Genomic DNA, 23,190 nt, shown 5'->3' with positions numbered 1-23,190 from the left:
GGTGCTTTACAGAGAGCAAATAGGACAATGAAATAGGAGGATTACCTCCAAATTCTTCAGGATAAGCTAAAATCATCAGCTTCAGAGGTTGGATCTTGGGTGCAGTTGGATGTTCCAACAGGACAATGACCCCAAACACACGTCAAAAGTGGTAAAGGAATGGCTAAATCAGGCTAGAATTAAGGTTTTACAATAGCCTTCCCAAAGTCCTGATTTAAACGTGTGGACAATGTTGAAGAATTTTGTCAAGAGGACTGGTCAAAAATTCAACCAGAAGCTTGCAAGAAGCTTTTGGATGGCTACCATGTTCTACTGACAATGTTCTACCTACCACATAGGCTATGTGGTAGGTTACTGCGAACGTTACCTACTTTTGTTGTTGACTATTTTTTTTCATAGGGTGTTGATCTGGAAAAAGAAGACGCCAGGCTCAATTTGGTCGGTGCTGGATGCTTCGGCATTTTTTTTAGGTGTGGCACAGGCCGGAGATGTTGACATGTGGAGTTTCAAGCACTCCTCATTCTCTAGCGCATGGGCGTCAAACTCTGGCCCGCCGTGTAATTTAATTTGGCCCTTGAGGCAATATCAATTTAGCATTAGAGCTGGCCCGCCGGTGTCATACAGCGTCGGTGCCGCTGTAACACCGCATTCACCGCTAATACTCACACTTACCAACCCGGGGCAACCATTCTCCCGAATTTCTACCGATTTCCACCTGGACAACTATATTGGGGGCGTGCATTTAAGGCACTGCCTTTAGCGTTCTCTACCACCTGTCGTCACGTCTGCTTTTCCTCCATACTAACAGCGTGTCACATAATATTTGTGACACACACACGCACAAGTGAATGCAAGGCATACTTGGTCAACAGCCATACAGGTCACACTGAGGGTGGCCGTATAAACAACTTCAGCACGGTTACAAATATGCGCCACACTGTGAACCCACACCAAACAAAAATGACAAACACATTTTGGGTGAACATCCGCACCGTAACACAACAGAACAAATACCCAGAAGCCCTTGCAGCACTAACTCTTCCGGGAAACTTCCAGCAAACTGACCAATAATTAATTCATGCATTTTCTCTTGCTACTTCAAAGCTTCAATGTTTGGCTCATTCATTATTGTTATTTTATCTTCAAATGTATTATTAGCCTGTGGAAAAAATTTGATATTTACCTCAGAAGATTGCAAATAGAAAAAAAAGGCATAACATTTTTATTTAAATTTTATTTGATACGCCATCACGGTGGCAGAGGGGTTAGTGCGTCTGCCTCACAATACGAAGGTCCTGCAGTCCTGGGTTCAATTCCAGGCTGAAGATCTTTCTGTGTGGAGTTTGCATGTTCTCCCCGTGAATGCGTGGGTTCCCTCCGGGTACTCCGGCTTCCTCCCACCTCCAAAGACATGCACCTGGGGATAGGCCCCTCCCACTTCCAAAGACATGCACCTGGGGATAGGCCCCTCCCACCTCCAAAGACATGCACCTGGGGATAGGCCCCTCCCACTTCCAAAGACATGCACCTGGGGATAGGTTGATTGGCAACACTAAATGGTCCCTAGTGTGTGAATGTGAGTGTGAATGTTGTCTGTCTATCTGTGTTGGCCCTGCGATGAGGTGGCGACTTGTCCAGGGTGTACCCCGCCTTCCGCCCGATTGTAGCTGAGATAGGCGCCAGCGCCCCCCGCGACCCCGAAAGGGAATAAGCGGTAGAAAATGGGTGGATGGATGCCGTTGATATTTTTTTAAATTATTATTATTATTATTGGCCCTGCGATGAGGTGGCGACTTGTCCAGGGTGTACCCCGCCTTCCGCCCGATTGTAGCTGAGATAGGCGCCAGCGCCCCCCGCGACCCCAAAAGGGAATAAGCGGTAGAAAATGGATGGATGGATTATTATTATTGTTTGAAACTGTATTTTGCATGACACTAAAGTTATATAAGCCTTGCTTGTTCAATATTTAATGCAAAACTTGTTTGGGTCCCTATTAAAAGGTTAATTTTTTCAACCTTGGCCCGTGGCTTTGTTCCGTTTAAAATTTTGGCCCACTCTGCATTTGAGTTTGACACCCCTGCTCTAGCGGCTGACTTTTCAAATGATGCTACACATCAGTAGTGCTGCTACCTTTTGTAGCAACGCTTTTGCCGCATACTTGACATATTACGGTTGTCTGTTCAACATCTTCCCGCTTGAAGCCGAACCACCGCCACTGTGCGAGAACGTACACTCGAATACTTGCCAAATAGTTATTTTCTACATCGCATAGAGACCAAGCCAAGATATATTGACTGTATTCGATATATCGCCCAGGCCTAGTTTTGAACAAGTGAAACTCACCCGTCATTCCAGGGTAAAAGCAGGTGTCTCTTAATCAATTCCAGGATGCTATCAATCCACAACCAGAAGGAAATCGTTTTCTCACTGGCGCTTTGCTGGTAAACACAACCAGAAAACGGTTTTAGTGTGAACACAATCAAGACTTCTGAAGAGCTGTGTAATTATTTTTGTTTGTCACCTTGCAAAACTTGTTCCAGGGAATCAGCCCGTCTGGGTTCCTCTGAGCTTTGGATCCTGCAGAGAGTCACAGTCCCGTTTCATCAACTCAAGAAGACACTGAAAGATGATTTGACTCAACATGTTGTTCATGCGTTTAGTGTTCCATAGAAGTTCTGACCCAGCAGCTTGTCGGCCAGCATGTTAAGCTGCTCCTGGTTCAGGCCTCGCTTGGTGACGGAGGAAAACTGCCAGCTTAGAACCTCGGAGAGCCTGGACCACTTTGCCGACGGAGGATCCAAGAGGAAATCCAGGTTCTGTGAAGGAAATACGCTGTGGATAAAAATGGGCTGAAAAGATTTCGAACTTCTAAAAGAGATTATTTTTTCTTGATAGAAAGACAGTTCAGTTGAGATAATCACAGTGAACTTTTAAAACCAAAAAACTCTTCTTTGGTTCCAAATAAAACCTGAGTAATAAAGCAACAGTTAACAGCTCAAAAAAAGTCTGCGGGCTATAGAGCGTTTTCCGTTCGGGCTCCAGTACTCTGGAATGCCCTCCCGGTAACAGTTCGAGATGCTACCTCAGTAGAAGCATTTAAGTCCCACTTTAAAACTCATCTGTATACTCTAGCCTTTAAATAGACCTCCTTTTTAGACCAGTTGATCTGCCGCTTCTTTTCTTTCTCCTATGTCCCCCCCCTCCCTTGTGGAGGGGGTCCGGTCCGATGACCATGGATGAAGTACTGGCTGTCCAGAGTCGAGACCCAGGATGGACCGCTCGCCTGTATCGGTCGGGGACATCTCTACGCTGCTGATCCGCTTGAGATGGTTTCCTGTGGACGGGACTCTCGCTGCTGTCCTGGAGCCACTATGGATTGAACTTTCAGAGTATCATGTTAGACCCGCTCGACGTCCATTGCTTTCGGTCCCCTAGAGGGGGGGGGGTTGCCCACATCTGAGGTCCTCTCCAAGGTTTCTCATAGTCAGCATTGTCACTGGCCTCCCACTGGATGTGAATTCTCCCTGCCCACTGGGTGTGAGTTTTCCTTGCCCTTTTGTGGGTTCTTCCGAGGATGTTGTAGTCGTAATGATTTGTGCAGTCCTTTGAGACATTTGTGATTTGGGGCTATATAAATAAACATTGATTGATTGATTGATTGAGTTTAAGTTCTTTCTTCCGTGCATGTTGCCGCTTGGGGGGTGACGGTGTACGTTTAACAGTTTAAGGTCACTGTCAGATTCAAACGTTGGTGACATCTATTAAACAAGACAAGAGGCAAAAAAATAAACAGAAACAGAATTCAATTTGGCTCAATATTGAGGAGAGTCGCCTGGACATGTGTACACTTGCACAATCCCCAGCACGCTCTGGCGAAAGATTGGACTTCTTTATTTCACTTTCTCCGACCACATGACCACAGCTCTTTCTAAGGTACGAGGGTCATACACAGTTAAATAAATAAATAAATGGGTTGTACTTGTATAGCGCGTTTCTACCTTCAAGGTACTCAAAGCGCTTTGACACTACTTCCACATTCACACACTGACGGAGGGAGCTGCCATGCAAGGCGCTAACCAGCACCCATCAGGAGCAGGGGTGAAGTGTCTTGCTCAAGGACACAACGGACGTGACGAGGTTGGTACTAGGTGGGGATTGAACCAGGGACCCTCGGGTTGCGCACGGCCACTCTCCCACATCCCAATTAATGGTATAAATTACCTGATGTTAATGAGGTAAAATTCAAGTAGTGTTGGGGCGGTTTAGCTCGGTTGGTAGAGTGGCCGTGCCAGCAACTTGAGGGTTGCAGGTTCGATCCCCGCTTCCGCCATCCTAGTCAATAAAATGATATTTAAATAGGGAGATTTAATGGGGTTTTGTCACCCAGGTTACAATGCTTGAAATGAGTAAAATACGGTAAATATGACATGGTATTACAAATGTGCCTTTTATTACATTACATGACCGGTAGGAGGCCACGGGGAAGACCCAGGACACGTTGGGCTGGCCTGGGAACGGCTCGGGATCCCCCGGGAAGAACTGGACGAAGTGGCTGGGGAGAGGAAAGTCTGGGCTTCCCTGCTTAGGCTGCTGCCCCCGCGGCCTGACCTCGGCTAAGCGGAAAAAGATGGATGGATGGATGGAATCTTGCTTATTCCAAACTTGCACCAAACGGGAGGGCGGTATAGCCCGGTTGGTAGAGTGGCCGTGCCAGCAACTTGAGGGTTGCAGGTTCGATTCCCGCTTCCGCCATCCTAGTCACTGCTGTTGTGTCCTTGGGCAAGACACTTTACCCACCTGCTCCCAGTGCCACCCACACTGGTTTGAATGTAACTTAGATATTGGGTTTGACTATGTAAAGCGATTTGAGTCACTAGAGAAAAAGCGCTATATAAATATAATTCACTTCACTTTTGCGTTGAAAAATGAAAAAAAAGATATTGTGGAAATGAATTCACATCTACGTGACGAGCTTGGTACTAGGTGGGGATTGAACCAGGGACCCTCGGGTTGCGCACGGCCACTCTCCCACATCCCAATTAATGGTATAAATTACCTGATGTTAATGAGGTAAAATTCAAGTAGTGTTGGGGCGGTTTAGCTCGGTTGGTAGAGTGGCCGTGCCAGCAACTTGAGGGTTGCAGGTTCGATTCCCGCTTCCGCCATCCTAGTCAATAAAATGATATTTAAATAGGGAGATTTAATGGGGTTTTGTCACCCAGGTTACAATGCTTGAAATGAGTAAAATACGGTAAATATGACATGGTATTACAAATGTGCCTTTTATTACATTACATGACCGGTAGGAGGCCACGGGGAAGACCCAGGACACGTTGGGCTGGCCTGGGAACGGCTCGGGATCCCCCGGGAAGAACTGGACGAAGTGGCTGGGGAGAGGAAAGTCTGGGCTTCCCTGCTTAGGCTGCTGCCCCCCGCGGCCTGACCTCGGCTAAGCGGAAAAAGATGGATGGATGGATGGAATCTTGCTTATTCCAAACGGGAGGGCGGTTTAGCTCGGTTGGTAGAGTGGCCGTGCCCGCAACTTGAGGTTCCCAGGTTCGATCCCCGCTTCTGACAACCTAGTCACTGCTGTTGTGTCCTTGGGCAAGACACTTTACCCACCTGCTCCCAGTGCATTGGGTTTCACTAAGTAAAGCGCTTTGAGTCACTAGAGAAAAAGCGCTATATAAATATAATTCACTTCACTTTTGCGTTGAAAAATGAAAAAAAGGTATTGTGGAAATGAATTCACATCTACGTGACGAGCTTGGTACTAGGTGGGGATTGAACCAGGGACCCTCGGGTTGCGCACGGCCACTCTCCCACATCCCAATTAATGGTATAAATTACCTGATGTTAATGAGGTAAAATTCAAGTAGTGTTGGGGCGGTTTAGCTCGGTTGGTAGAGTGGCCGTGCCAGCAACTTGAGGGTTGCAGGTTCGATTCCCGCTTCCGCCATCCTAGTCAATAAAATGATATTTAAATAGGGAGATTTAATGGGGTTTTGTCACCCAGGTTACAATGCTTGAAATGAGTAAAATACGGTAAATATGACATGGTATTACAAATGTGCCTTTTATTACATTACATGACCGGTAGGAGGCCACGGGGAAGACCCAGGACACGTTGGGCTGGCCTGGGAACGGCTCGGGATCCCCCGGGAAGAACTGGACGAAGTGGCTGGGGAGAGGAAAGTCTGGGCTTCCCTGCTTAGGCTGCTGCCCCCGCGGCCTGACCTCGGCTAAGCGGAAAAAGACGGATGGATGGATGGAATCTTGCTTATTCCAAACTTGCACCAAACGGGAGGGCGGTATAGCTCGGTTGGTAGAGTGGCCGTGCCAGCAACTTGAGGGTTGCAGGTTCGATTCCCGCTTCCGCCATCCTAGTCACTGCTGTTGTGTCCTTGGGCAAGACACTTTACCCACCTGCTCCCAGTGCCACCCACACTGGTTTGAATGTAACTTAGATATTGGGTTTCACTATGTAAAGCGCTTTGAGTCACTGGAGAAAAAGCGCTATATAAATATAATTCACTTCACTTTTGCGTTGAAAAATGAAAAAAAGATATTGTGGAAATGAATTCACGCCTACGTGACGAGGTTGGTAGTAGGTGGGGATTGAACCAGGGACCCTCGGGTTGCGCACGGCCACTCTCCCACATCCCAATTAATGGTATAAATTACCTGATGTTAATGAGGTAGAATTCAAGCAGTGTTGTTTTTGCGTTGAAAAATGAAAAAAAAAAGATATTGTGGAAATGAATTCACATCTACTTCTTGAAAGCTGTAGATCAAGACAGTCAAAGAAAAACAGTTCACAGAAAAGGTCGTAAAACAGTTCAAAGAAGAGGTTTGTGAAAGAGTTCAAAGAGACGTTCGTAAAACAGTAGTGAAGTGAATTATATTTATATAGCGCTTTTCTCTAGTGACTCAAAGCGCTTTACATAGTGACACCCAATATCTAAGTTACATTTAAACCAGTGTGGGTGGCACTGGGAGCAGGTGGGTAAAGTGTCTTGCCCAAGGACACAACGGCAGTGACTAGGATGGCGGAAGCGGGAATCGAACCTGCAACCCTCAAGTTGCTGGCACGGCTGCTCTACCAACCGAGCTATACCGAAAAAGGAAGTCGCCTGTCGGGGATTCTGGTCCTGCTTCCTCTTCGCTTTTATAGTCATTGGATGAGACAATATCTTTGATTATAATACAGGAAACGAAACAGGAACACCTTCATCTTGCTTCCCCCCGACACAGTAGTTTTACGAGCCTTACTCTGGGTAAGTTCTAAAGACAGCTTTTGTCTTCTCACCAGACACCTCAATGTAACAACTTGTTGGTGATAACTTACAATTATTGTAACAGTCACTGTTTATTTGTGGTAGTTTGTGCACAATATGCAAAAAGATAACTTCTTTGATTTTAAAATAAAAGGTAATTTTCCATCAAAAAAATTGCTTTTTAACATGCAGAAAAATAAAAGTGAAGTGAATTATATTTATATAGCGCTTTTCTCAAAGTGACTCAAAGCGCTTTACATAGTGAAACCCAATATCTCATTTTTACATTTAAACCAGTGTGGGTGGCACTGGGAGCAGGTGGGTAAAGTGTCTTGCCCAAGGACACAACGGCAGAAGCGGGGATCGAACCTGCAACCCTCAAGTTGCTGGCACGGCCACTCTACCAACCGAGCTATACCACCCAAAGTAAATACATTACAGGACTGCTTGTATCAGACATGATATCATACACAAGTAAACACGCTGAAGGACTGCTTGTATCAGACATGATATCATACACAAAAAAACACGCTGCAGGACTGCTTTCATCGCACATGATATCACACACAAGTAAACGCGCTGAAGGACTGCTTGTGTCACACATGATATCACACACACGTAAACACGCTGCAGGACTGCTTGTATCGCACATGATATCACACAAGAAAACATGCTGCAGGACCGCTTGTATCGCACATGATATCACACAAGAAAACATGCTGCAGGACCGCTTGTATCGCACATGATACCACACACAAGTAAACACGCCGCAGAACTGCTTGTATCGCACATGATACCACACAAGTAAAAATGCAGTAGGTCTGCTTGTATCGCACATGATATCACACACAAGTAAACATACTGCAGGACTGCTTGTATCACACATGATATCACACACAAGTAAACGCGCTGCAAGAGCGCTTGTATCGCACATGATATCACAGACAAATAAACACGCTGCAGGACCGCTAGTATCAGACATTATATCTCACACACACACACACACACACACACACACACACACACACACACACACACACAAAAGTAAATACATTGCAGGACTGCTTGTATCACACATGATATCACACACAAGTAAACGCGCTGCAAGAGCGCTTGTATCACACATATCACACACACGTAAACACGCTGCAGGACTGCTTGTATCGCACATGATATCACACAAGAAAACATGCTGCAGGACCGCTTGTATCGCACATGATACCACACACAAGTAAACACGCCGCAGAACTGCTTGTATCGCACATGATACCACAGAAGTAAAAATGCAGTAGGTTTGCTTGTATCGCACATGATATCACACACAAGTAAACATACTGCAGGACTGCTTGTATCACACATGATATCACACACAACTAAACGCGCTGCAAGAGCGCTTGTATCGCACATGATATCACAGACAAACACGCTGCAGGACCGCTAGTATCAGACATTATATCTCACACACACACACACACACACACACACACACACACACACACACACACACACACACACACACACAAGTCAATACATTGCAGGACTGCTTGTGTCAGACATGATATCACACACACGTAAACACGCTGCAGGACTGCTTGTATCGCACATGATATCACACAAGAAAACATGCTGCAGGACCGCTTGTATCGCACATGATATCACACAAGAAAACATGCTGCAGGACCGCTTGTATCGCACATGATATCACACAAGAAAATATGCTGCAGGACCGCTTGTATCGCACATGATACCACAAAAGTAAAAATGCAGTAGGTCTGCTTGTATCGCACATGATATCACACACAAGTAAACATACTGGAGGACTGCTTGTATCACACATGATATCACACACAAGTAAACGCGCTGCAAGAGCGCTTGTATCACACATGATATCACACATATCACACACACGTAAACACTCTGCAGGACTGCTTGTATCGCACATGATATCACACAAGAAAACATGCTGCAGGACCGCTTGTATCACACATGATACCACACACAAGTAAACACGCCGCAGAACTGCTTCTATCGCACATGATACCACACAAGTAAAAATGCAGTAGGTCTGCTTGTATCGCACATGATATCACACACAAGTAAACATACTGCAGGACTGCTCGTATCACACATGATATCACACACAAGTAAACGCGCTGCAAGAGCGCTTGTATCGCACATGATATCACAGACAAATAAACACGCTGCAGGACCGCTAGTATCAGACATTATATCTCTCACACACACACACACACACACAAGTAAATACATTGCAGGACTGCTTGTGTCAGACATGATATCACACACACGTAAACACGCTGCAGGACTGCTTGTATCGCACATGATACCACACAAGTAAAAGTGCAGTAAGTCTGCTTGTATCACACATGATACCACACACAAGTAAACACGCCGCAGAACTGCTTGTATCGCACATGATACCACACAAGTAAAAATGCAGTGGGTCTGCTTGTATCGCACATGATACCACACACAAGTAAACACGCCGCAGAACTGCTTGTATCGCACATGATACCACACAAGTAAAAATGCAGTAGGTCTGCTTGTATCGCACATGATATCACACACAAGTAATCATACTGCAGGACTGCTTGTATCGCACATGATACCACACAAGTAAAAATGCAGTAGGTCTGCTTGTATCGCACATGATATCACACACAAGTAAACATACTGCAGGACTGCTTGTATCACACATGATATCACACACAAGTAAACGCGCTGCAAGAGCGCTTGTATCGCACATGATATCACAGACAAATAAACACGCTGCAGGACCGCTAGTATCAGACATTATATCTCACACACACACACACAAGTAAATACATTGCAGGACTGCTTGTGTCAGACATGATATCACACACAAGTAAAAACGCTGCGGGAGCGCTTGTATTGCACGTGATATCACACACACAAACACGCTGCAGGACCGCTTGTATTGCACATGATATCACACACACGTAAACACGCTGCAGGACAGCTTGTATCGCACATGATATCACACAAGAAAACATACTGCTGGACCGCTTGTATCGCACATGATACCACACACAAGTAAACACGCCGGCGCAGAACTGCTTGTATCCCACATGATACCACACAAGTAAAAATGCAGTAGGTCTGCTTGTATCACACATGATATCACACACAAGTAAACGCGCTGCAAGAGCGCTTGTATCGCACATGATATCACAGACAAATAAACACGCTGCAGGACCGCTAGTATCAGACATTATATCTCACACACACACACACACAAGTAAATACATTGCAGGACTGCTTGTGTCAGACATGATATCACACACAAGTAAAAACGCTGCGGGAGCGCTTGTATCGCACGTGATATCACACACACAAACACGCTGCAGGACCGCTTGTATTGCACATGATATCACACACACGTAAACACGCTGCAGGACTGCTTGTATAGCACATGATATCACACACAAGTAAATACATTGCAGGATTGCTTGTATCAGACATGATATCACACACACGTAAACACACTGCAGGAGCGCTTGTATCGCACACAAGTAAACACGCTGCAGAACTGCTTGTATCAGACATGATATCACACACAAGAAGGCTTGCTGGGCGAATAAAACCAATGTGAGACAAATTATAGACAATGTTGCTTTGTTCTACAAGTGATTAAGTCAGTTAGTGTGATATCTAATGGTATCTCACCGATAATTAATATATGCCAAGGGTTACAAAACAAACCAAAAATGGATTTCTGCAATCCACTGCACTTTGAACACCCAAGTTTGAACAATGTGAATAATCATTGAATTTGTAGAAAATGAACATTCCTTATTAGATGATGTTTAGCATTAATAGTTCCAGCTCTTAGCCCTGTTGTTGGTTTCTACTGAACAATGTTAGCACACTGATTTCATCTTATCCGCTTGCCCTTGTCTGTTTATGTATTTCACCGGGAAGGCCAAGTGTTCACAAATAATGAAAGATTGTGTCTCGGCTCTGGTTTCTTAGCACTATCGCCTTGAGCCCTAATGGCCAAAGGCTGAGCTTTACAGTTTTCTGTAAAGCTCAGTATTCTTTACAGCAGGGGTCGGGAACCTTTTTGGCTGAGAGAGCCAAAAAGCCAAATATTTTAAATTACATTTCCGTAAGAGCCATATAATATTTTTTTTTTTTAACACTGAACACAACTAAACACGTGCATTTTAAAGTAAGACCAACATTTTTAGAGTATAACAGGTCTCTTATTCTTTGTAATAACATTGTTATTCTGAAGCTAACTGTGGAGAGGGCGTGGCCTGCGGGCCTGCAGCGACAGGTGCGTAGACGGCCCACCTGGGCCTTGTTATCTAATCACCTGTCGCTCTGTTATAAGCAGCAGACAGGAGGAGAGACTGCGTTGGGGCTGGAAATACTATTGCTGGAAAGCAACTGAGAGACTTATTGAAAAATAAAACAATATTGTAACCCTGAAACAGGCTCTCGTGTCGGTGCTTGGGGGTCTGAAGAACCCCCAGGAGGGCAAGCCCCACACTAACCAATAATAAATAAATAACTTCTTACCATTAATGCAATTTATTGAACAGGTGCGGTAGAAATAGATGGATGGATTAAAAATGCATAAGAATGTTTTATAATTCTAACATTATTTTTAACACTGTGATTACAAGTGGAATTATTCCTTACTTATCGTGTTAAGCAACGTCAGGTCAGATTTATCCGAGAGCCAGATGCAGTCATCAAAAGAGCCACATCTGGCTCTAGAGCCATAGGTTCCCTACCCCTGCTTTGCAGTATTCTGAGTATTACAGTATTCACGTGTGTGTGACAGTCCATTACATCATCGACTGGGAATTAAAAAGTGACTGCCTGCAAATTTTATTTTTGATACATTTTGTATTTTCATTTTAGGTAGAATGAACATTTTTCTATTTTGTATAATTCTGTGCTACTTAAACTGTTCATTTTCTATGCTGTTGATACCTATCTTGACGTAACTGATTTAATAAAAGTGCCACTGACTGTTTGCACTACAGTTGTCATTCACTTCAATTTCAGTGAAACCCACTCAAAAATTATCTTTATGTGTATACTTTCACCGGGAAATATATCGAGATATATATATATATATATTGAATATCGATGTCAGAATAATTGAATCTCAGTTATCACAAAACTTTGTGTTACCATGAGTTCCCGGCGAGAGGACAAAAGCTGTCTTTGATCTTACCAAGCAAAAGGCTTGTAAAACTCCACTGTGTGGGATGGGAAGCAACATGAAGGTGTTGGTTCCTTTCATCCATTGTAATCCGCAGAAAGATCTTGTCTTGGCCCGAGATCTACAAAGCGGAGAGGAAGCCGGACCTGACGCAAGCTCCAGGCATCTTTTCTTTGAACTGTTTTGTGACCAAGGGCGACGGCTGTTTACGACCCCATCTCCCCTTAGAAACAGCTGTTGCCATGTAGTCAGGGAAAGTCCACATAAAAAGAGGATGCGTAGAATTCTCTTGTCAGAGCGTGGTGGAAAACTGTGCAAAGAGTACATACAGCCCAGACGTTTCTCCTCAATGAGCTAAATTGTATTCTGTCTCTGTTTAGTTCCTTGCTTCTTGTCTGTTTAATAGATGTCATCGGGGTTTTGAACCTGACAATCGAGCTTAAGTAAAATATATCCAGATACGCTTTTTCATCCATATCGCCCAGCCCCAGTTAGTGGTCACCTTCGGCTCAGTGGTCAGCATGTTGTACCAGAGAATGGAGGCCCAGCCGCTGGGCAGCTGGATCACATTGGAGATCACCACCACGGGTAGAGACAGCGCCTGTGACAGAGACAATCATCCCGTAATCGCCAAACTCAATCTCCGCCAAGGGTGTCGTTGTGGCTTGTGCAGCCCTTTGAGACACTCGTGATTTAGGGCTATATAAATTAACTTTGATTGAATGAATCATCCTTCACAACTCTCATCATCTCACCTCCAGTTGGATTTTGATCCCCGACTGGTCATGCTGCAGCATCGACTCAAAGCTCAGCAAATGGAGCTCCTTGGTAACCATCATTTGTACCTAAGCACAGAAACAGAGCCGTGGGCGTATATTAGTGTGCATTCAGTACCTTACAGAAGTATTTCTGAAAATATTTTGATTATACAGTTTATAAATACATGAATATACCGTAGCCGCACCGGTATGTATATAAGCTGCACAATCGGTGCGTGCAGCAACAAGGCAACAAACATGGCTGGAGAGTAGACGCCAAGTTGATTCGTGAAATGCAACCTTACTCGAGCAAAAACCATGCATCTTGATACCAACTTGCTTGACCCAGGCACGCACAAAACAGTTGTAGACCTCCATGCTTTTCCAGAGATTTAAACCCCTTGCATACTCAGATAGATCGCACTCTTTGCTGCACAGTCGCCATGTTGGTTTGGCGGCCCACCACTTTGTTTACTTCCGTTGAAAAGTCACGTGACCGAATATAACCTACAGTGTACTGCGTGAAATTAATGCGGCCAAACGTGAATGTTACGTGTAGCCTGTATGTTACTTAAGTAAAGCACTGTACAAGTTTTAAGTAAACAATGAATTATATAACTGGGCTAGATCAGAAGAAACTAAATTCAGCTCTAGGAATGGAGAGTAATGAAGACTGAACAAGCGATCCCTCAGAAAGCTGGTGTGCACAAGTGATGTGCACGCCAGCTTTCTGAGGGATCGCTTGTGCACGCCAGTTTTCCGAGACTCTGTATTTAGTTAGCGCAGGCAGCATGAAGTAGGGCTTTTATTGTGAAGATAGGAAATGTTCAGTCGGCCTTTAGTTTTGACGGAAGGTACGGCGCGAGAGTCTGTTGAAATGAAAAGTGTTTCTCGCCTTCCTCTCGGTCATATTTTCATAATAATGATCTTGCAGCAGCCAGCGTCATCTCACAAGACCCTCCGGTACCGTGAATGTCATTTAAGTGACGTCTTGGTGAAGATTGATGATCACTCATTTTTAGGTCTATTTTTTTTAAAAGCCTGGCTGGAGATCGACTGACACACCCCCCGCGGTCGACTGGTAGCTCGCGATCGACGTAATGGGCACCCCTGATCTGAAGCATGGGTAGGGAACCTATGGTTCTAGAGCCAGATGTGGCTCTTTTGATGACTGCATCTGGCTCTCGGATAAATCTTAGCTGACATTGCTTAACACGATAATTATGAATAATTCCGCTGGATTTCACAGTGCTAAAAATAACGTTCAAAATATAAAACATTCTCATGCATTTAAATCCATCCATCCGTTTCCTACCACACCTGTTCAAGAAGTAGCATTAATGGTAAGAAGTATTTTATGTCATGATGGGGGGGTCGCAGCTTGCTGCGGGGTCGTTCTCCCAGGAAGGCAGACGGACTACTCGGGACATGGCATTTAGGTAGAAACATGACTTAAATTAAACTAAAAAAAGATACAAACAAAAATCGCTCACAGCGAAGGCATAACTTGGGCTAAGGAAGAAAGCTAACGCATAAACAGACTATGAATATAAATTTAAAAAAACTTACTTGGCATGGCATGAAGCACGAAACTATGGCAAGCCATGAAACAAGTCAGCACAGAGCAAGAAAAGATCACTGACGCCAGGGCGACTGACTGGCAAAGACAAGCTTAAACACTGCCTCTGATTAGTGCTCAGGAAGCAGGTGAGCAGGCATTTTGTCCACCAGAGACAGGTGGACAAAATGAGTAACCAAGGAAACCAGACAAGGGAGTGGAAAAAAAACAGGAACTTAAAGAGTCCAAAGGACAAACAGCACATGGCCAAACAAAAACATGATCAACAGACATGACATTTGATTTATCATTGGTTAACTTCAGTATAAAAATGTCATTAAAAAGAATAAGAGACTTATTATACTCTAAAAATGTTGGTCTTACTTAAAAATGCACTCATTTAGTTGTATTCAGTGTTAAAAAAATATGATAAGGCTCTCACGGAAATACATTTTGAAATATTTGCCTTTCATGGCTCTCTCAGTCAAAAAGGTTCCCGACCCCTGCTCTAAAGAAACAGCTGGAAAGCAACTTGAACACGGTCTATAAAACAAAATGCATGCACAATTTTGACCAAAGCACCGTTATTAAATCTTATGTAGACTACTAGGAAGTGTTTTGAATATAGATAAGATTCATAATATGACCAAAGCCACAAATGCAAAGATCAAACAATCTTACCTCGTTATTTTTGACTGATATTTTCTGATCTTTTAATTGCTGTGAAAAAACAAAACGTGTGTTCAGTAGTTCATAAAACTGTTAAATATCAAGACATTAAGTTAGAATATAAACTGCAGTCAATATAATACATAAAACTGACCAGATGTCTGAACTCTGCGGCCAGGCTGCCGTTGGACTCCTCCATGTTCATGACTTTGGTGTTTGTTCCCAGGATGTTGAATTTGCGGAACCTGAGAGGCACAGGTGCATGTCTCACTGTTTGATTGATCGAGAAGTGTATTGACATCTTAAAGAATTGAATCCATGCAATGCTTTAAAACGAGGGTCTCAAACTCAATTTGCCTGGGGGGCCACTGGATGCAGAGTCTGGGTGAGGCTAGGCCGCAAGGAAAGATTTCTTACAAAAAAGTATTTTTAAATGTCTTTATTTTTATTTTCAACCCAAAATAAAATCAAAATATAAATGAACAAAATGAGAACCAAGAAATGTGAGGCAATGTAAATTAAATCATTTAAAAAAACAAATAACGGTTTGAATTGGTCCAGGTTATCGGGGACTGTTATTACTGACGGACTGCAGCCAGGAACGTAAGAGAACCCTCGTCTCCACTTTCGCTCATTTGCCGCTTTTCCACTAACGCAGGGGTAGGCAACCCAGAACGTTGACAGAGCCATTTTGGAGCCAAATAACACAACGCTGTCAAGCGCCATTCATATAAAACTCGTTCGTATTAAGGTGGGGGCCGCAAAATAACGTCTCACGGGCTGCAATTGGGTCACGTGTCTGAGACCCCTGCTTTAAAAAGTCCAATGGATGGCACAAAAAGCCAAAAGGCTCGTTTCCAATGCGGTCCAAGTGACAGTCCTCGGCTTACTTACTTTTTTTTGTTATTAATTTGACAGAGAAAGCATAATACAAGTATTGAGAGAAAATACACTTTTCTTGACCCCCCCATTAAAAAATAAATATATAAAAACATTTTTGAAAAAATCAAATTAAAAAATTACAATAAGTTCACTTTTTTTTTTTAAGTGAACGTCCTTTAAAGGGGAACATTATCACCAGACCTATGTAAGCGTCAATATATACCTTGATGGTGCAGAAAAAAGACCATCTATTTTTTTAACCGATTTCCGAACTCTAAATGGGTGAATTTTGGCAAATTAAACGCCTTTCTGTTTATCGCGCTGGAAGCGATGACGTCAGAATGTGACGTCGCCGAGGTAACACAGCCACCATTTTCATTTTCAACACATTACAAACACCGGGTCTCAGCTCTGTTATTTTCCATTTTTTTTGACTATTTTTTGGAACCTTGGAGACATCATGCCTTGTCGGTGTGTTGTCGGAGGGTGTAACAACACTAACAGGGAGGGATTCAAGTTGCACCACTGGCAAGAAATCTGCCGCCAGACCCCCATTGAATGTACCAGAGTGTCTCCAAATTTGACCGGCGATGCTAAGACAGACATGGCACAGAGATGTATGGATAACCTGCAGATGCATTTGCAACGATAGTCAACGAAATCACAAAGGTGAGTTTTGTTGATGTTGACTGCCAGCTAACTGATGCTAACATGCTACGCTAATCGATGCTAACATGCTATTTACCGGCGATGCTAAAGCAGACATGGCACAGAGATGTATGGATAACCTGCAAATGCATTTGCAAAGATAGTCAACAAAATCACAAAGGGGAGTTTTGTTGATGTTGACTGCCAGCTAACTGATGCTAACATGCTACGCTAATCGATGCTAACATGCAATTTACCGGCGGTGCTAAAGCAGACATGGAACAGAGATGTATGGATAACCTGTAGATGCATTTGCAACTATATTACGTTTCCTTCCACTCACATTTAATGCGAAACAAACACTTACCAATCGACGGATTTAAGTTGCTCCAGTGTCAAAAGATGCGAAAGTCTTGATCGTTTGGTCCGCACATTTTACCGGCGATGCTAACGCAGCTATTCGGCCATGCTATGGCTATGAATAGCGTCAATAGCTATTCGCTCAATAGCTTCAGTTTCTTCTTCAATATTTTCATACTCCAACCATCTGTTTCAATACATGCGTAATCTGTTGAATCGCTTAAGTCGCTGAAATCCGAGTTTGAATCCGAGCTAATGTCACTATATCTTGCTGTGGTATTCCCATTGTTTGTTTACATTGGCAGCACTGTGTGACGTCACAGGGAAATGGCCAGTGTCTTCGCAGTGAGTCGAAAATAAGGCACTTTAAAGCTTTATTTAGGGATATTCCGAGACCGGTAAAATTTTGAAAAAAAATTCAAAAAATACATCAAGCCACTGGGAACTGATTTTTAGTGTTTTTAACCCTTTTGAAATTGTGATAATGTTCCCCTTTTATGTTCAGGTACATTGGTATCTCATTTTCATAGGTCCCATTTTTTGTATGATTCACGTCTTTTGCTATATGCTATTGCTGTAGCTATTAAAATGGATCATTTCATCATTGGCGGTAACTTATAAAAACTGAGAAGGGCTGAACAAAATGGCAGCGAAAAGGAAATCATGTACTGCAGATTACAAGCTGGACGTAGTGAAATATGCAGCAGAAAACGACAAGAGGAAGCGGCGCATACCTTTGGAGTTGGCAGAGTTGTTTAGAAGGAAGAATATTTCATGGGATTTATGGATTAGGAGTGACAGATTGTTTGGTAAAGGTATAGCATGTTCTATATGTTATAGTTATTTGAATGACTCTTACCATAATATGTTAGGTTAACATAGCAGTTGGTTATTTATGCCTCATATAACGTACACTTATTCAGCCTCTTGTTCACTATTCTTTTCTTAATTTAAATTGCCTTTCAAATGTCTATTCTTGGGGTTGGATTTTATCAAAAAAATTTCCCCCAAAAATGCGACTTATACTCCAGTGCGACGTACATATGTTTTTTTCCTCCTTTATTATGCATTTTCGGCCGGTGCGACTTATATTCCGGAGCGACTTCCATCCATCCATTTCCTACCGCTTATTCCCTTTCGGGGTCGCGGGGGGCGCTGGCGCCTACCTCAGCTACAATCGGGCGTTAGGCAGGGTACACCCTGGACAAGTCGCCACCTCATCGCAGGGCCAACACAGATAGACAGACAACATTCACACACTAGGGCCAATTTAGTGTTGCCAATCAACCTATCCCCAGGTGCATGTCTTTGGAAGTGGGAGGAAGCCGGAGTACCCGGAGGGAACCCACGCATTCGCGGGGAGAACATGCAAACTCCACACAGAAAGATCCCGAGCCTGGATTTGAACCCAGGACTGCAGGAACTTCGTATTGTGAGGCAGACGCACTAACCCCTCTGCCACCGTGAAGCCCCCGGAGCGACTTATACTCCGAAAAATACGGTACTCTGTTTATAGATGACCCGCTAACTTCTATGTGTATATTTTTTTCCCAGTCCCCTTCTCCCGAAGAGGATATAATTTGTTTTTGAGAGATTTACTGATCATTTATTGATTAAAAACCACAAGTTTATTTTTGCCAATTCACTGTTGACTGTGTTTACTAATTGAATTCAATATTTTCCGTCTTAACTTTTTGAAGTGGACTACGGGAATCAAGAACAAAAACCCAGGCACAGTACCGCTGTATGTGTAAATGGTTTGAATACGTACCCTTTCTTTTCAGCCACATCCCTGGGAAAATGAAGACGACACATCAACAACAAGTTCAAATAATGTGGCAGTGAAGCTCGCAGGAGTGAGATCGTACTTGTCAAACACAGCTTTGACTTTGAGCTGGTAGTTAAACTCGGGCAACTTCACCAGGAACCTGAACACACAGCAGACAGTGGGACCTTTGAAAACTTACAAAGTCGGGTCTTGTTTTGAAATGCAAACCAAGCTCCAGCAAAGTCCCGACTTACCGCAGTTTTACAGTGAACTGGACGGCGGTTTTCAGCACCAGTGGTCTGTGTGGGTAGGCGGGCATGCAGGGCTGCCTCTCCACAACCAAAGCGCTGCACACACACACACACACACACACACAACAGAACTGGATGAGGCATCACCACAAGGGCATAACAATCAGCCACTAGACCAAAAATCAGTAAGTACTTGCTAAGGAGGTTATTAAGTATATCCATAGCTAGGTCCTCAAGGAAATCTTTCTTCTTGGTGATGGGGTCGCTTTCATAAGTGAACTTCTGCTCCAATTCTTGCAGCTTCTTCAGATGCTGGCGAACCTGTTGAAGGGTCTCTGCGAGTGTGGTGAACCTGCGAGTGCACACATAGTTGATGTATACAGTACATATATAGATATAGATTACCATTGGCTTTGACAGTACCCACCAATTCTGCAGCTGGTCCAGGCAAGCATTGGGCGGTCCACCGATGCAGGCGATCTGCTGCCGCTGCTTCCACTCGGGCAGCTCCTCTGAGATCAGGTCCGACAGTAAAGTCTGACTGACGTTCAGTAGCTCGGTCAGCTGGTGAACGACGTCCTGACGGGAGGAAGAGGAGGCACAGTGACTCTCTGCTGCATTTCAGGCCCCCGTTTACACTAAGCCGGATAAGGTTATCCAGGGTAAATCCCACCTAAACTTATCCGTGTCCACACACACGCACACAACGCCACCGTTTAAGACCCCCCCCCCCCTGTGTCCGCCGGCGCAAAGCGACCTAGCACGCATGCGCGGGAAATGCGCATGTCAGCTTTGTGTGCAAGTTCTTAAATTGAACTTATATATAAATGTATATATTATGTATACATTATGTATATCGTTAAGATTTTATTGATACGATACCCTGCATACGATACCATTATTAATCGGTACTCTTATCAGTACTACATGTAATTTGTGAAAACTTGTGGTATTAATTGTTACTTTTATTAGTACTATATGATAATTTGTGGACATTTGTGGTATTAATCGGTACTGTTATCGGTACTATATTTAATTAGTGGACATGTGTGGTATTAATCAATACTCTTATCGGTACTGTAAGTAATTTGTGGACATTTGTGGTATTAATCAGTACTCTTATCGGTACTGTAAGTAATTTGTGGACATTTGTTGTATTAATCGGTACTTTTATCGGTACTACATGTAATTTGTGGACATTTGTGGCATAATCGGTACTCTTATCAGTACTATATGTAATGTGTGGACATTTGTGGTATTAATTGGTACTTTAATCAGTACTATATGATAATTTGTGGACATTTGTGGTATTAATTGGTACTACATGTAAATAGTGGACATTTGTGGTATTAATCGGTACTGTTATTGGTACTATATGTAATTTGTGGACATTTGTGGTATTAATCAGTACTCTTATCGGTACTATATGTAATTTGTGGACATTTGTGGTATTAATCAGTACTTTTATCGGTACTATATGTAATTAGTGGACATGTGTGGTATTAATCGGTACTGTTATCGGTACTATATTTAATTAGTGGACATGTGTGGTATTAATCAATACTCTTATCGGTACTGTAAGTAATTTGTGGACATTTGTGGTATTAATCAGTACTCTTATAGGTACTGTAAGTAATTTGTGGACATTTTGTGGTATTAATCGGTACTGTTATCGGTAATATATGTAATTAGTGGACATGTGTGGTATTAATCAATACTCTTATCGGTACTATATGATAGATTTTGGACATTTGTTGTATTAATCGGTACTCTTATCGGTAATATATGTAATTTGTGAAAATTTGTGGGATAATTGGTACTCTTATCGGTACTATATGTAATTTGTGGACATTTTTTGGTATTAATCGGTACTCTTATCGGTACTATATGGACATTTGTGGTATTAATCAGTACTTTTATCGGTACTGTATGTAATTTGTGGACATTTGTGGTATTAATCGGTACTCCTATCGGTACTATATGATCATTTGTGGACATTTGTGGTATTAATCAGTACTTTTATCGGTACTATATGTAATTTGTGGACATTTGTGGTATTAATCGGTACTCTTATCGGTACTATAAGTAATTAGTGGACATGTGTGGTATTAATCAGTACTCTTATCGGTACTATAAGTAATTTGTGGACATTTGTGGTATTAATCGGTACTGTTATCGGTACGATATGTAATTTGTGGACATGTGTGGTATTAATCGGTACTCTTATCGGTACTATATGTAATTTGTGGACATTTGTGGTATTAATCGGTACTGTTATCGGTACTATATGTAATTAGTGGACATGTGTGGTATTAATCGGTACTCTTATCGGTACTACATGTAATTTGTGGACATTTGTTGTATTAATCGGTACTTTTATCGGCACTATATGTAATTTGTGAAAATTTGCGGCATAATCGGTACTCTTAATCCGTACTACATGCAATTAGTGGACATGTGTGGTATTAATCAATACTCTTATCTGTACTATATGATAATTTGCGGACATTTGTTGTATTAATCGGTAGTCTTATCGGTACTATATGTAATTTGTGGTTTTAATCGGTACTCTTATCGGTACTACATGTAATTTGTGGACATTTGTTGTATTAATCGGTACTTTTATCGGTACCATACGTAATTTGTGAAATTTTGTGGCATAATCGGTACTCTTAAGTGGTACTATATGATCATTTGTGGACATTTGTGGTATTAATCGGTACTAAATGTAATTTGTGGACATTTGTGGTATTAATCAGTACTTTTATCGGTACTATATGTAATTTGTGGACATTTGTGGTATTAATCGGTACTCTTATCGGTACTATAAGTAATTTGTGGATATTTGTGGTATTAATCGGTACTGTTATCAGTACTGTATGTAATTTGTATAAATATAACTTTAAGTTCATAAACTGTGAAAAGAAATGCAACAAAGCAATATTCAGTGTTGACAGCTGGATTTTTTGTGGACATGTTCCATAAATATTGATGTTAAAGATTTCTTTTTTCGTGAAGAAATGTTTAGAATGAAGTTGATGAATCCAGATGGATCTCTATTACAATCCCCAAAGAGGGCACTTTAAGTTGATGATTACTTCTATGTGTAGAAATCTTATTCAATCAATTGTTTATTTTTCAATAAGTTTTTAGAATATTGTATATCTTTTTTTCCAAATAGCTCAAGAAAGACCACTACAAACGAGCAATATTTTGTACTGCTATACAATTGATGACATAGTGCTGTATTTTTTTCAACCAAAAATGCTTTGCTCTGATTAGGGGGCACTTGAATCAAAAAAATGTTCACAAGGGATACATCAGTGAAAAAAGGTTGAGAACCACTGGTCTAGTGTGTTCACTATTTTATTTAACGACTTAACTGCAATAAGAAACATATGTTAAATGTACCATAAGATTTTTTGATTAAAATAAAGCCAATAATGCGTTTTTTGTGGGCCCCTTTATTTAGAAAAGTACTGAAAAGTATTGAAATAATTTTAGTACCGGTACCAGTTTCCCGATGAGAGTCAGCTGCCACTGTGGTGTGACATCCGATTCCAGGATTAAACCAAGAATGAACCAACCTGTCGTTTGGTCTTCAGCTCCAAGCACATCCTACTGATGATCATCTTCTGCCTCTCCTGTTCCTTTGGTGTCATGTCATTAAATTCGTTCTCTACACAAAACACACAACATTCAAGTCACCTTCTTAATGGTGACCTTTACGTATCTGAGCCTTGGAGGCAGGTCTTACCTAAGGTCTTCCAAGTGTTTAGCTTGAAGTCATATTCATCTTGT

The 23,190-nt window shown here is 42.5% G+C and overlaps 1 protein-coding gene across 3 annotated transcripts in view; it reads right to left on the bottom strand.

Moving 5' to 3' along the window:
• Window positions 1-23,190, bottom strand: part of stat1a (signal transducer and activator of transcription 1a) — a 50,225-nt gene that overhangs the window by 14,631 nt on the left and 12,404 nt on the right. For all 3 annotated transcript variants that reach the window (XM_061888988.1, XM_061888987.1, XM_061888989.1), the window contains 14 exons: window positions 23,147-23,190; window positions 22,977-23,068; window positions 19,817-19,968; window positions 19,583-19,741; window positions 19,393-19,485; window positions 19,239-19,298; window positions 19,142-19,162; window positions 15,635-15,725; window positions 15,493-15,531; window positions 13,251-13,340; window positions 12,998-13,096; window positions 2,681-2,816; window positions 2,522-2,577; window positions 2,344-2,438 (listed from right to left, as the gene is read on the bottom strand). The exon at window positions 23,147-23,190 is cut by the window's right edge and continues 35 nt beyond it. In XM_061888988.1, coding sequence (XP_061744972.1) covers window positions 2,344-2,438; window positions 2,522-2,577; window positions 2,681-2,816; window positions 12,998-13,096; window positions 13,251-13,340; window positions 15,493-15,531; window positions 15,635-15,725; window positions 19,142-19,162; window positions 19,239-19,298; window positions 19,393-19,485; window positions 19,583-19,741; window positions 19,817-19,968; window positions 22,977-23,068; window positions 23,147-23,190 — 1,227 coding nt within the window. The remainder of the gene's footprint in view (window positions 1-2,343; window positions 2,439-2,521; window positions 2,578-2,680; window positions 2,817-12,997; window positions 13,097-13,250; window positions 13,341-15,492; window positions 15,532-15,634; window positions 15,726-19,141; window positions 19,163-19,238; window positions 19,299-19,392; window positions 19,486-19,582; window positions 19,742-19,816; window positions 19,969-22,976; window positions 23,069-23,146) is intronic.

The sequence above is a fragment of the Nerophis ophidion genome, linkage group LG27, assembly GCF_033978795.1.
Source record: "Nerophis ophidion isolate RoL-2023_Sa linkage group LG27, RoL_Noph_v1.0, whole genome shotgun sequence".
Classification (NCBI taxonomy): domain Eukaryota; kingdom Metazoa; phylum Chordata; class Actinopteri; order Syngnathiformes; family Syngnathidae; genus Nerophis; species Nerophis ophidion.
This window is presented reverse-complemented; position numbering and strand designations above follow the sequence as displayed.